Source organism: Lithobates pipiens, unplaced genomic scaffold (genome assembly GCF_037356315.1).
Source record: "Lithobates pipiens isolate NorthernLeopardFrog02 unplaced genomic scaffold, aLitPip1_a1.2 Scaffold_3, whole genome shotgun sequence".
NCBI classification, from domain to species: Eukaryota; Metazoa; Chordata; class Amphibia; order Anura; family Ranidae; genus Lithobates; species Lithobates pipiens.
In genome coordinates this window covers 256,135,703-256,150,418 of record NW_027507790.1, presented here as the reverse complement: position 1 = coordinate 256,150,418, position 14,716 = coordinate 256,135,703, and the positions used below count along the sequence as shown (strand labels likewise).

The following is a 14,716-nucleotide window of genomic DNA, read 5'->3' as shown; positions in this document are numbered from 1 at the left end:
ATCCGTGTAAGGGGTCGATCCCGACCCCTTATCACGTGATCAGCTGTCAGCCAATGACAGCTGATCATGTGATAGAACGGAGCCGGTAATCGGCTATTATTCCTCCTCGCGCTGACAGCGCGAGGAGAGAAAAAAAAAGCCGATCACCGGCGGCCGTGATCGGGACATCAGTCCCGATCACGGCCATCAATACAAGGGACCACCTGCCACCTGCCTGTGCCCACCTGCCTCCCGCAGTGCCATCCTGAAGTAAAATAAAAGAAAAAGTAAGTGCCCCCCGTCAGTGCCCCCTGTCAGTGCCCATAGTGCCCACAGTGCCACCCACAGTGCCACCCCACAGTGCCACCCCACAGTGCCACCCACAGTGCCACCCAATCTGCCTCAAAGGTGCTGCACCCCAGTGCCGCCCATCAGTGCCCAGCAGTGCCGCCCATCAGTGCCCAGCAGTGCCGCCCATCAGTGCCCAGCAGTGCCACCTATCAGAGCCACCTATCAGTGCCACCTATCAGTGCCCATCAGTCCCATCTATCTGTGGTACCTATCAGTGCCCATCCGTGCCACCCATCCGTGCCACTTATCCGTGCCACCCATCCGTGCCATCTTATCTGTGCCCATCTTTGCCCATCAGTGCCACCTTATCTGTGCCCATCGGTGCCGCCTTATCTGTGCCTATTAGTGCCGCCTTAACTATGCCTATCAGTGCCCACCAGTGCAGCCCATCAGTGCCCACCAATGCAGCCCATCAGTGCCCACCAATGCAGCCCATCAGTGCCCACCAATGCAGCCTATCAGTGCCGCCTAATCAGCGCACTTCAATGAAGGAGAAAAATGACCCGTTTGCAAAATTTTATAACAAACTATTAAAACATGATTTTTTTTTTTTTTTTTTTTGCATCTTTTTTTGTTTGTTTAGCAAAAAATAAAACTCCGAGCTGTAACTAAATACCACCAAAAGAAAGCTCTATTTGTGGGAAAAAAATGATAAAAATTTCATTTGGGTACAGTGTTGTATGCCCGCGCAATTGTCACTCAAAGTGCATCAGCGCTGAAAGCTGAAAATTGGTCTGGGACTGAGGGGGGTTTAAGTGCCCAGTAAGCAAGTGGTTAAAAGTCAGCAGCTGCAGTATTTGTAGCTGCTGGCTTTTAAAAAAAAAAAAAAAACGCGGAGTCCCGGGGGACTCCCGCTTTAAGAGGTTTGTCTCATCCATGTAAACTGATACATTCTGCTAAACAGCTTGAGCCTCTTTTTTTTTTTTTCTGCTTCACCAGTGAAAATATAAGAATGAAAGCCTAAAAAAGAAAACAAGTACAGCCATCACAAGAACTGGAAAGCTGCAATATATTCGAGGTTGCACATGCAAAATCAATTTTTAATAATAATAATAAACTTACGTTTTTAAAGCTCCTCAAAGCATTTTGCAAAGAAAACGCAAGAAATACACAGGATAACATAAAGGAAAAAAAGGGACAATTATGTGAAACGTTGTTTAGAGAAAAACATTTTTAGATTTGATTTGACTGAGAAGATAAATCTCTGATGTTCTTTGGAAGTGAAATCCAGAATTTTGGGGCATACCGGGAGAATGCCCCGTCTCCCATCGAGCGTCGGTGAGTAGGGAGGACACACAGGAGACCAGAATTTGAGGAGAGGAGGTTACGGGGGGGGGGGGGGGGGGGGGGGGTCAATTGGAAAAAAGTTCAGAGAGATAATGGAGTGTCACGGAGAGCCTTATAGGTGAGCAAGAGGATCCTAAAGACAATGCAAAACCTGAGAGGTAGTATCGTTCTCAACTGTCCCTGATTTCGAGGGACTGTCCCTGATTTCAAGCAATGTCCCTCATTCCTCCTCATTTCTCCCTCATTTTGGTGTCCTTAAGTTGTCTGGTGGGAAGGAGAATGTAGACTGTCATAGCTCCCAACTGTCCCAAGCGATTTGGAGGGACTGTCCCTGATTTGGAGAAATGTCCCTCTGTCCCTCTTTCCTCCTCATTTGTCCCTCATTTTGGTCTGATCTATATAGTTGTGTATAAAATGCACTTTATATCTTTCAAAAAGTGTTTCCCAGTGCCAACCCTTTAATCCAAATTCTAAATTGCTGCATTTGTAAATTTTTAAAGCCAATATAAAGGAATAATATAGACATATAGTATAAATCAACCCTTATCCTTCATGACATTACACCATATTGACAGCCCTAAAATAAAATAAAAAAAAAATATTTTACAATCCAATGTGTATAAAAAGTATATAAAAATAGAAAAAAGAGATGACAGTTTCTCAAGGAATAGAATGCACCCAAAAAGTTTTTTGAAAGTCCAAACACAGGTGTTTAAATGTCATCCATTGTAGTATTCCCAAGGTGATGAAAAAGATAGTCCATCTCCCAGTGAAAGACACCAGTGCGTAGCAACTTCACACTACGTGACACCCCTTATGGTAAAGCACTTACCAGAACTTAAAGGGTTACAGGCACATCACAAAATATATTGGTTGCTCAGATTCCTCGTAATAATGCTTCCAATCAAACCAAATGCCAATACAATTGTCAGCACGAATAGTTTAAACTCGCCCTTTCTTTGGTTCAATAGTACTCCATTCAGCATAGATTCACATGTAGGAAAAATAAAAATATTCCATAGTGCAAACCATTTTATTTATTCAAAATTCTCATGCGCTTAATAAAAACATACATACACAATGTACAATTCATCAGGTCATTAATCATACGCAGAGCGATCAGGTTTGTCTCACCGCAGTCCTGAGATGCAAAGCTAGTAATCGTTCTCAGCGTCCACGGCGGATCCCGGGTAAAATTTCAAACCTTCTCCCTTGCGATGACGTACGGCTGCTTAGTCACGCCCATACGCGTTTCGTCGCTACGTCTTCGTCTGTGGGCGTGACCAAGCAGCGCAGCTCATACGTATATGTACAAGAACGGCGGCGCGCTGATAGGGGGACATGGCTCAAAGACACTCCTCCATCCAACCTCTCAGTTGATCAGCACCGCCTACCTTCGATGATACAACTCATATGTTTATGTATAGGACCGGCGGTACGCTGATAGGGGGACAAGATACAGAGGCAATCCTCCTCTCAACTTCCCAACTAATCAGCGCCGCCTCACCTCAATAGTAAACTCTCAAAATCCGGGCATGACAGGCTACGCTGTTACCAAGCCACCAAGAATCACAGCGCACTGACCCGCGTCAGATAACATGATCATCAGTGTCCTGCTGGAGCGTTCAGTATAAACAAAAGACAGATCCTAAGACCATCCATTGTAGGGCAGTCAAGTATTTATGATACCCATTATCATTCCCGCTCATATAAAGGAATAGTAGTGGTAAAAAATGCTCTTGTGGATTTAATTAACCTTTTTTTTTGGGGTTAATTCTCCTTTAAGGGGTTGTGGCGTGTCCTATACCTACATATGTTTTCTAGTAGGTGCCCCTCATTCCCATCTCAAAATGTTGGGAGATATGCAGATAGCCAGTGCAAGGACTCCAGGATAGGGGTAATACGGTCACTTGTACCAGACCTGGTGAGGATTGTGGCTGCAGAATTTAGAACATATTTAATTCAATCAATAGTGGATTTAGGTACACCAGCGAGTAGAGCATTGCTGTAGGCAAGTCAGGAGAACACAAATGTATGGATCAGCTTTTCAGCTACATTGTATGATAGGATAGCATGTTTCTCAAGTGGGGGAAAAAAGATGTTCTGACAACATTTTGTACATGTGGGTCAAAGGTTAAACTAGCATCAAATATCACCCCTAGATTTTTCAGTTTAGGGTGAACCTCACATAGAGTGCCATTTATAGATAAGCTATTAGGACTGGCCTTACGTATGTAGCATCAGTTGTGAATAGCTATTCTCTGGATGCAGTCAAAGTAAGCAAGTTCTTCAATATTGACTTTGACCCCAATGCCACATACACACAACCAGACTTTTTGACAACAAAGGTCCGTCGGAACGAGTGCGTCGGACAATTCGATTGTGTGTGGGCTCCATCGGACCTTTCCTTACCAAAAATCCAGCGGACTTTAGAAATAGAACATGTTTTACATTTTCCCGCCAGAACTCCGCCAGACCGAGAAATCCATTTGCGTGTATGCTAATCCGACAGACAAAAGCAGACACTATGGCAGCTATTGGCTACTGGCTATGAACTTCCTTATTCTAGTCCGGTCGTACGTCATCACGTTCCAATCCGTTGGACTTTGGTGTGATTGTGTGTGGCCAAGACCGTTCATTGGGAAAGTCAGTCGGAACTCTGCCGATAGTCTGTCGGAAAGACCTAGTCCGAAAAGTCCGGTCGTGTGTACGCAGCATAAGAGTACCTGAACTTCCTTTCCAACCCTCTGATCCCACTTTAAGAGACTGGTCATTGTCTACGTTTTTGCAAATAAAATCCATTTAAGTGGATCTGTTGTCAGTCCCTCGAGTTACTGGGCCATCTACCACGGGACACCCCCTAGACGTGAAGTGAGAAGAAAAGAAGGTAACGGTAAGCCCAATCTAACCAGCAGCTCCTTCGGGGGTTAGTGCTACACGTAATTAAAGGGGGGGGGGGGTGACAATAAGAATGACTTCAATCTTGTCACTCTTAACCACTTGCCGACCAGCTGCCGCAGTCGTACTGCGGCAGAATGGGACGGCTGGGCGAAACAACGTTATGTTATGTCGCTTCGCACTGTGGCCACTAGGAGCACACACGCCTGCTGCTCACCCCCAACATGAGTGCCCGCCGGTCATGATCACCGCCAGGCTCCGGCGATCACTGCTGACACACTGAGAAGCGGGATTTGTGTGTGTAAACAGTTTCCGGTTCTCTGAGGGGAGAAGAGACAGATCTTTGGCGGCTCCTCCTGCATCAGATAACCCCCTAGGAGAAGCGCTCTCCCAGGAAGGGTTATCTTGTGGGCTCACTCTCGAGTCCAGCATTTGCGTCCATAGTCATGAATGCTGGACTCCCCGGTGTCATTGGATTTGATTGACAGCAGCGGGAGCCAATGACTGCGCTGCTATCAATCTATCCAATCAAGAGCCGGGACCCCGTGGAGAGAGGGACATCGTGTTCTCACCAAGGGAAATATGGGGCTCAGGTAAGTTAAACGGGGGGCTGGGGAGCCGGTCACTGCCAGTTGTTTTTTCACCTTGATGCATAGGGTGCAATAAGGTGAAAAAACACGAGGGTTTACAACCCCTTTAACTGATTGATGCTGCTAGATTGGTGCCCATAGCATGTTCTCCTCCATGATCCAGCAACCTAAGGTCCTGACATCATCAAGACCAGTGCAGGATGTGATGACACTGAGGGAAAGGCCACTGCTGGAGCATGGGAGAGCAACATCTGCCGGGGAAGAAGAGGATTGGGTAAGTAAAAGTGTTTCCCCTCTCCCATAGGTTAAATAGGCAATTAACTCTTGCAGTGTGGGTGCAGCCCTACTGCCAGGAATCATTTTAATTTTTCCCAAAGTTGGTGTCTGTGTATATGTGCCCTTGACCCACCAATACCAGCCCCTCCAGGCACCCCCTGCCATTCCTTCTTTCATCTTTTCTGGCACCAAATACCCACTGCTTAACCACTTCACACCTGCGCTATAGCCAGGGCCAGCGCTACCACTAAGCAAACTAGGGCACTGGTGATACTACTCCCTCTCTCCCTCACTATAGTGTCAGAGTCGCTGGCGCAGCAGAAGCGGAGGACTGTTTCCATTATGGAAGAAAGGGAAAAGAAACATTCCCTGTGCCACTGCACACCCCTGATCATCATAGTGCCACTGCCAGTGAGTGTGACCTGTCTTTGTACCACCACGCGTGGTCACGTCGTCACTGTCTCTGATGTTCCACATTGTCTTTCTGCCCAATGCCCATACTCTGCATGATCCCCCCCCCCACCACGGAGGCCGCTCTCTCCCTCTTGCCCATACACCGGACGATTCCTCCACTGTTAAAGCCACCACCACCCCCCCTCCCATCATGGAGACTCAGACTGCTCTCCCATCTGACCTGGCCTGTTCTGAACTATGGCAAACGTCAGTGGAGAGTTACTGGCGGCGCTCCGGGGTTTGGTGACAGGTGAAGCCTGCCTGGACTCCCGGAGGCGGGCATAGATTAAATTTGTTAGTTCCTCGCAGTGGCAGCAGCAGGGTCAGTGGTGAGACCGCATTTATGGGTGGAGTCAGGGCTGGAGCCAAGTGAGGGGACAGTTTCCCCAAGGGTGTCAAAAAATCCTTGCACCAGCCCTGGCTATAGTCGGAAGACAGCTACAGCACGGGCTTACTTTGCCGGGAGGACATACATGGACGTCCTCCTGTGATCGTGCTGCTCCTCCTCCTATCAGTGCAGTCCCAACAGTGCCCACCAGTGCTGCCAATCAGTGCCTCATCATCAGTGTCACCTATCAATGCAGCCTCATGAACGCACATCAGTGAAGGAGAAAAATTGCCCGTTTGCACAATGTTATAACAAATTATGAAAATGTATTTATCTTTTTCAAAATTTTCTGTATTTTTTGGTTTGTTTAGCAAACAATAAAAAAACCCAGTGGTGATTAAATACCACCAAAAGAAAGCTCTATTTGTGGGAAAAAAATTATAAAAATTTCATATGGGTACAGTGTTGTATGACCGCGCAATTGTCATTCAGTGTGACAGCGCTGAAAGATGAAAATTGGCCTTAGCAGGAAAGAGGTAAAAGTGTCCAGTAGGCAAGCGGTTAAGAGTATGGGGCAATATGTGGCCTCCTTCCCTGAAGCTTAAGCCTAGGGGACAGTAGCTAGGTCCCAGCACTTTCACATTATGGAGGAGGTGGCGTCACTGGTCCCTCTAGGCTCTGGTACCAGCTGACACTGGGGCGAAGGCAGTGGCTTGCTGGACAGGTGTTGCATTGATGTGTGGACTGGAGGACCTTTACATCTAGTAATGCCGCGTACACACGAGCGGATTGTATGGCGTACTTAGTTCGTCATACAATCCGACGGACAATCCGTCGTAGTTTCCACTGAACGGACTTGACCACACGCGGATGCACAAACAGTCCGTCGAAAGCTTGCGCGATGACATGTACAGCACGTACGACGGGACTAGAAATAGGAAGTCCAAGACACAGCAAAGCACCCTTCCGCCGTGTAAATCCTTTCTGGGCATGCGCCATTCTTAGTCCGTCGAACTAGCATACTGACGACCGTATTGTCCGCTGAAACCAAAGTACGACGGACAGAATTTCAGGAAAAACCGAAATTCTTAGTACTCCGGACTGCACGCTGAAAAAGTCCGCTGAAGCCCACACACGAGCAGATTGTCCGCTGAAATGTGTTTCGAAGGACTAAGTACGCCATACAATCCGCTCGTGTGTACACGGCATAAGACCAATAGTATGGCAAAAGAGGATCTATCCCACAAAGTTAGCTGAGCAAATATGGAAGCTCTCTCCTTCCTTTTACTACACATGTGTGTTATTTACTATGTCTTACAGGAGTAATTGGAAACTCTTGGTCTCTTCAAGTATCTAGAGACGTCAGCGGTGAGATCGGTAAAGCTGCCTCCTTGCCATGTTTGTTTTCTCACCCTCACAAAAGCCATCCTGGTGGGCTAACTGTCATCTGGCGAGTCAGACAACCATACAACGGAACTGTGGTCTTCAGGTGTTCCAGCGACCACATTAAGGAGCCGTGTAAAACCACCGTGAACTACATGAACAAAATCCGGCTAATCGGAAACCCAAGAAACAACAATATCTCCATCAGCATAGGGAACCTGACTTGGGAGGACAGTAATAGGTATTATTGTCGGGTTGAACTGTCTAGTGATCGACATGACAAATATGAGACCAAATCTGGGACTTGGCTGCATGTATCTGGTAAGATCTGTGCTTCTTTTATATCTAAGCTGGCCACATGCACACTTAGCCCTTGTACACACGGTCGGAGATTCCGTCGGAATGTTTCCTATCGGAGCATTTTGTCGGATATTCCGACTGTGTGTGGTCTGCATCGGACTGTTTCTGTCGGAATATCCGTCAGACCAACTTTTCCAACTTGCCAGAAATATTTTCCGACAACATGCTCCGATCGGACATACTCCGATCATGTGTAGCCTACTCCGACGGACAAGGTGCCATGCATGCTCAGATCAAATTCCTAGACTAAAGCTATTGGCTACTAGCCTGAACGTAGTCCCGTCCTAACGAAATAACGTCATCACGTTATGCACAATCGGATTTTCCGACAACTTAGTCCGACCGTGTGTATGCAACATCACTTCTGGACCTCTTCCGGAATTAATCCATCGGAATAACTCCAACGGATTTGGTTGTCGGAATCTCCGACCGTGTGTACAAGGGCTAAGATCTGACTATACTGTCTCCTTCAGAACTACCAACAAAGTAGTGCAAGGCCCTGCTTGACTAGATACAAATTGAATAACTTCTATTACATTGCTTTGATAAATCTAGAGGAGATTGTTCCAAGGTTTCCTGTATACCCCTCAGACAGAAATATAAGTGAGAACTAGGCAGATGGTAATAATAAATTCTGCATATCTTCTCAGCCCCTCCCAGGATCGTTAACATCTCAGTGGGATTTGACCACAGGCGGGGATACCATGCAGTCTGTATTGCGGAAGGAGAACCTGCCCCCTCTTTGCTCTGGATCGACCCTCAGAACCATCAGGACATACAGCCAAGTAGCTCCACCTTGAAGCATCACATGAGCACAGAGCTCCATTACCTGCACCAGGATGGGAAGTATACCTGTGTGGCCACCAACAGTCATGGCAGAACGGAGGGCTCGGTGTTCTTCTTCAAGTTCAGGCCACAGCCCACCAGTTTTCCATACGTGACGCTGTGGGCTGCCCTGGGAGCCAAACTTCTGATGCTGTTACTGATGTTTGCCGCAGCTAGCTACTACAGCAAAGGTAGGCAGCTATGTCTTGTTAAAGTGGACCTTACAGTGGGATTACAATGTGGCTTAAGCAGCATGGCAGGATCTGGGAGGCGCCATCCCTGGGAAAGTTTGACCCCCCCCCCATTCCTCGGCCGCCGGGCCAGTTAGAAAGCGCAGCTCAGTAGGGAACCGACTGTGAAGCCGAAAGGCTTCATAGCCGGTTACCCATACCGTGAATGGAGGCGGAAGCACCTGAGAGCAGATCTGAAAATCGGCTGCTGTGCCGACATCGTGGGAACCTTGGACAGGCAAGTGTCTTAATATTAAAAGTCAGCAGGTACGGTATTTGTAGCTGCTGACTTAATTTTTTCATGGGGGGGCCAGAACTCTGCTTTAATTATCCTTTCACCTGTACCTACAGTGAAATGTTACCATTGTAGCAGAACGCATGGAGTCCTTTAACCACTTCGGCCCTGGAAGATTTGGCTGCTCAATGACCAGGCCATTTTTTGCGATACGGCACTGTGTCGCTTTAACTGACAATTGCGTGGTCGTGCGACGTTGTACCCAAACAAAATTGACGTCTTTTTTTCCCCACAAATAGAGCTTTCTTTTGGTGGTATTTGATCGCCTCTGCGGTTTTTATTTTTTGCACTATAAACAAAAAAAGAGTGACAATTTTGAAAAAAACTGAATATTTTCTACTTTTTGCTGTAATAAATAGCCCCGTTTAAAAAAAAAAAAACAAGCTAATTTTTTTCTCAGTTTAGGCCACTATGTATTCTTCTACATATTTTTGGTAATAAAAATCGCAAAAAGTGTATATTGATTGGTTTGCGCAAACAAAAATTATAGCATCTACAATATAGGGGATATAGAAAATCAGCACAAATGTGATCAGCTTAATAAAGTGCTGAGTAGGAATAAATAAATATTCCGCTATAAATCTATAATAGTGTCACAATAACATGTAAAGATGGGACTACTAATTTAATTAAATAAATAAACAAATAATCCCAAATAATATGTGAACACTATACTGTGTAAAAACCAACAATCCTGTGAAAAAAATATACAATTCAAAAAATTATATATATATATTTATTTGTGCAAAAGTGCAATCCAGTGCAAGAACAATCCTGTGCAAAAAGCAATATTGTGCAAACAGCAATTCTGTGCAAAAATTCCATATAATAAATATATATTATAATTAAATCAATCTGGTGACAGATACTGAATGACTATATAGAAGCAAAATCATAAAGTAATGGTCAAAAAGTTTATGTGATAATAATCATGACCAAGTAGTCCTTAAAAACAAGGATGGAACAAAAAGTGCATTTAATTATCTTATTATTTAACATAGGGGATAGATTTATGGCATTTTTATTATTATTTTTTTTTTACTAGTAATGGCGGCGATCTGTGATTTTTATTGAGACTGCAACATTATGACGAAAACATCAGACACATTTTTGGGTCGATTGACAATTATACGGCGATCAGTGCAAAAAAAATGCACTGATTACTGTATAAATGTCACTGGTAAGGAAGAGGTTCACACTAGGGAGCAATCGATAGGTTAACTGTGTTCCTTATGTGTGTGTTCTAACTGTGGGGGATGGGAATGACTATAGGAGATGACAGATCATGGTTTCCAGCTTGTAGGATCTCACAATCTGCCTCTCCTCACCTCACAGAACTGGGATGTGTGTGTTTACACACACACACGTCTCTGTTCTGCCTCTCGTGCCCACGATCGCACGTGGCCAGCAGTAATTGCGACCGCTGGTCACGGGCATCGGCACCCCTGCTGTGCAGCAGGTGCGTGCCTGCTATCCCGCTTAAAGGGACCGACGTATAGCTATGACGGTTCGCGGGATCGTGCCGACCTGCTGAACTATAATGACGGCGGCTGGTCGGCAAGTGGTTAAAGTAGAACTATGTCCCCTGCCCCCCATTAAAAATAATTATGTGCTGTAGCACTTAATTATAAGCTCAGCTGCACTTTTCTCTTGGTCCCTCAGCAAAGCCCCACCAATATCTTTTGATCCAGCCACTGAAGTCCACCTAGGGCAGCTTCCTGTGGTGGGAAGGAAATGATGATGCCCTGCTCTTGAATTCAAAGCAGAGCCCCCACTTTCATGTAGGGCTGTGCCCACTTGTACTATATTGGGAGGAGAATATGTAGGAAAGGGTGTAGCGGTCAGCATTGGCACTGTTGATTCTTAAACCAATAGCTTGTCCATCATCACCAGGCCACGCCTAGTCCTGCCCACGGCTTTCTGGATTGGCAGCACTGCCTCTGCTAATGAAACCCTCCCACTGGGAGCTGCAGTGCCTGGGAGGGGAGCATGTGAGACACAAATGGAGGATTTGGCTCAGCCAGGGAAGGTAAAGGAAGATTTAAACTAAATTCAACTGAGCTTTAACCAGTTCCAGTCCAGCCTATGGTAAGATGATGCCGGCGGGAACCTCTCGTCGATATGGGGTGGATTTTGTAGGTATAAATATCTTGGACTGTCTACTTTGCAAAAAGGGGTAATTTGGGGGTGTTTGTATTGTCCTGACATTTTTGGGCCTCAAGAAATTAGATCTACCATAGTTTGTGAGCTCTATAACTTTCCTACAGACTAAATAACATATTGATTTGGGTTATTTTCACCAAAGAAATGTAGCAGAATACACTTCAGCCTAAATTCATGAAGAAAGATTATTTGCAAAATTTTATAACCAAAACAAAAAGTGTTTTTTTTCCCATCTTTTTTTGCTTATTTAGCAAAAAATAAAAATCCCAGCGGTGATTAAATGCCACCAAAAGTAAGCTCTATTTGTGTGAACAAAAGGATGAAAAATGTATTTGGGTACAGAGTTGTGTGACCGCGCAATTGTCATTCAAAATGTGACCGCTGAAAATTGGACAGGTGGGGGGGGGCTAAAGTGCCCGGTATTGAAGTGGTTAACTACTTTACGTTGAGACAAAAAACAAACCTTGCTTTTAATTGCAATTCTTTAAATCAAACATCAGTCTTGTCCAGCAGATAACTGATTCACAAATTGGTGTTCTTCTTGTATAATGATATTTGTTTTTCTTTTGTTGCCATACAGACTCAACAAAATCTATAGCCGACACTTTTCGGTAAGTAGCAGCTTTTTATGTTGATACTAAATTGTTGTAGAAATGGGGTCAATTAAAGTAAAATTCCAAGTTAATATACGTTTTTCATATTACTTTTCTCAGGATGCACAGGTCCACTTTAACTGTAACACATTATAACTGATCTGAACGTGTTAGCAGAGGACAAAGGACTACTTGCCCATATTGCCTGTGATATTCCTACAACTGATCTTTCCTCCATTATTCTTTTACCATGCCTTGTTCTGCACTCTGTCTCCATGTGGAAGTGGCCATCTTGGTTAAAGGAGCAAGGCTTTGCTTCCCCCGTATCAGAGCTGTCCTCTTATGACTGGAGGGGTAACGATAAGGAAGTAGCAGGAGAGATTAAGGAAGCCTCCGATCCATACAATGGATGCAACAGAAGTAGGGAGATCCTGGCACTGTGGGTCCTTAGCTACAGCTTCTCCTGCAGTAAGGAGAACAAAAATATTGACATCACCAGATCCCACTCCAAATCTAGTAAGAGTAGTGGTCAGAGGCATCCATGAAGCTGTAGGGATAGGAAGTGCACGGTTATTTTTCAGGAGGAATTTAAGATCTTAAGTCTTATAGACTACAACTAATGCCGTGTACACACGACTGGACTTTTCGACAGACTAGGTCCGACGGTCTTTCCGATGGACTTTCGGCAAAGTTCCGATGGACTTTCCGAATGAACGGACTTGGCCACACACAATCACACCAAAGGCCGACGGATTTGAACATGATGACATACGACCAGACTAGTATAAAGAAGTTCATAGCCAGTAGCCAATAGCTGCCCTAGTGTCGGTTTTTGTCCGCCGGACTAGCATACACACAAAGTGATTTCTCTATAGGAACTGGGTACGGCAGAGTTCCGGCCGAAAAATTTGAAACATGTTCTATTTCTAAATAGCTTTGCCGGCAGTTTTAACCCTTTTTTGCCCGCTAGCGGGGGTTAAAGCCACTGCGCTAGCGCCTGCAGACCGCCGCTAAAACTATGGTAAAGTGCCATTAAAAATAGCGGCGATTTACCGCTGACGCCCGCACCGCCCCAGTGCCCCCCTTCGAGGTTAAAAGTGCCCTGCCCACATAGCTAGCAGTGCTTCACCGCTGACGTGGCTCACGCCCCCAGTGTGAAAGGGCCCTAATAAATTACTGGCATGGCACAATATACACAGTGTCACTTAAAAACCTCTAACTTTTAGAATTCTCAACAGTCCTTGAAGTTTAGTCCAGTGGCATTGCCTCTGCTAGGGTGATATCAGACGTGAGAATTTTATTAGTCTCCTCTTACTCTATGATCAGACTTCTGCAGGAGGGTTGATCTGTGTCAGATATTTGTGAACACAGCCAAGAAATGAATAGGCACCAGAATTGACATAACCGTATGTATGTCTCTGTTTTAGAAGGGCGCAGGATTCAAACTATGAAAACTACACTCAGAGAAGTCCCTAAAGAACAATCTGCAGCATCTGAGGAGCGAGCTTGCTGAAGAACTCGTCTGTTACCATTTCTTTTCTTCTTGGCTGATAACTGGCTATAATAACACAGTTCCAGATTTGTCGCTTGGCCAGATTTGTCCCTAGAAATGGTCTATCTTTGAATGTAACTTCACAATAAACTTGGAAATACTGGTTTTGGGAATGTTACACGCAGTTCTGTCTATTTTTCTTATTATGTAAACCAGGGAATGTGATGAAGGTGCATCTCTAGCCAAAACCTTGTTTTCAATAGAGAAGGGGCCAGGTCTTGTTGGGGTGTTACATAAAGTAACATAGTTAAGCTGGTTAAAAAAGAAAAAAAAGGACACAAGTCTATCCACTTCAACAGTTTTGTTTCATCGAGAGCAGAGGCTGTGTCCTGTTGGGGCTTTTGTATCAGCAAGAGCAGGGACCGTGTCCCGTTGGGGCTTTAGTATCAGCGAGAGCAGGGGCCGTGTCCCGTTGGGGCTTTTGTATCAGCGAGAGCAGGGGCCGTGTCCCGTTGGGGCTTTAGTATCAGCGAAAGCAGGGGCCGTGTCCCGTTGGGGCTTTAGTATCAGCGAAAGCAGGGGCCGTGTCCCGTTGGGGCTTTAGTATCAGCGAGAGCAGGGGCCGTGTCCTGTTGGGGCTTTAGTATCAGCGAGAGCAGGGGCCGTGTCCCGTTGGGGCTTTAGTATCAGCGAGAGCAGGGGCCGTGTCCCGTTGGGGCTTTAGTATCAGCGAGAGCAGGGGCCGTGTCCCGTTGGGGCTTTTGTATCAGTGAGAGCCGGGGGCGTGTCCCGTTGGGGCTTTTGTATCAGCGAAAGCAGGGGCCGTGTCCCGTTGGAGCTTTAGTATCAGCGAGAGCAGGGGCCGTGTCCCGTTGGAGCTTTAGTATCAGCGAGAGCAGGGGCCGTGTCCCGTTGGGGCTTTAGTATCAGCGAGAGCAGGGGCCGTGTCCCGTTGGGGCTTTTGATTCAGCGAGAACAGGGGACATGTCCCGTTGGGGCTTTAGTATGAGTGAGAGCAGGGGCCGTGTCCCGTTGGGGCTTTTGTATCAGCGAGAGCAGTGGCCATGTCCCGTTGGGGCTTTTGTATCAGTGAGAGCAGGGGCCGTGGCCCGTTGGGGCTTTTGTATCACTGAGAGCAGGGGCCGTGTCCCGTTGGGGCTTTAGTATCAGCGAGAGCAGGGGCCGTGTCCCGTTGGGGCTTTTGTATCAACAA

At 46.0% G+C, this 14,716-nt stretch overlaps 1 protein-coding gene across 2 annotated transcripts in view; it reads left to right on the top strand.

Annotated features, from left to right (window-relative positions):
- SIGLEC15 (sialic acid binding Ig like lectin 15) overlaps window positions 1–13,681 on the top strand; it is a 185,244-nt gene extending 171,563 nt beyond the window's left edge. For both annotated transcript variants that reach the window (XM_077463075.1, XM_077463074.1), the window contains 4 exons: window positions 7,483–7,866; window positions 8,556–8,921; window positions 11,999–12,029; window positions 13,439–13,681. In XM_077463075.1, coding sequence (XP_077319201.1) covers window positions 7,701–7,866; window positions 8,556–8,921; window positions 11,999–12,029; window positions 13,439–13,487 — 612 coding nt within the window. In that variant the 5' untranslated portion in view covers window positions 7,483–7,700 and the 3' untranslated portion in view covers window positions 13,488–13,681. The remainder of the gene's footprint in view (window positions 1–7,482; window positions 7,867–8,555; window positions 8,922–11,998; window positions 12,030–13,438) is intronic.
- The last annotated feature ends 1,035 nt before the right edge of the window (window positions 13,682–14,716 follow it).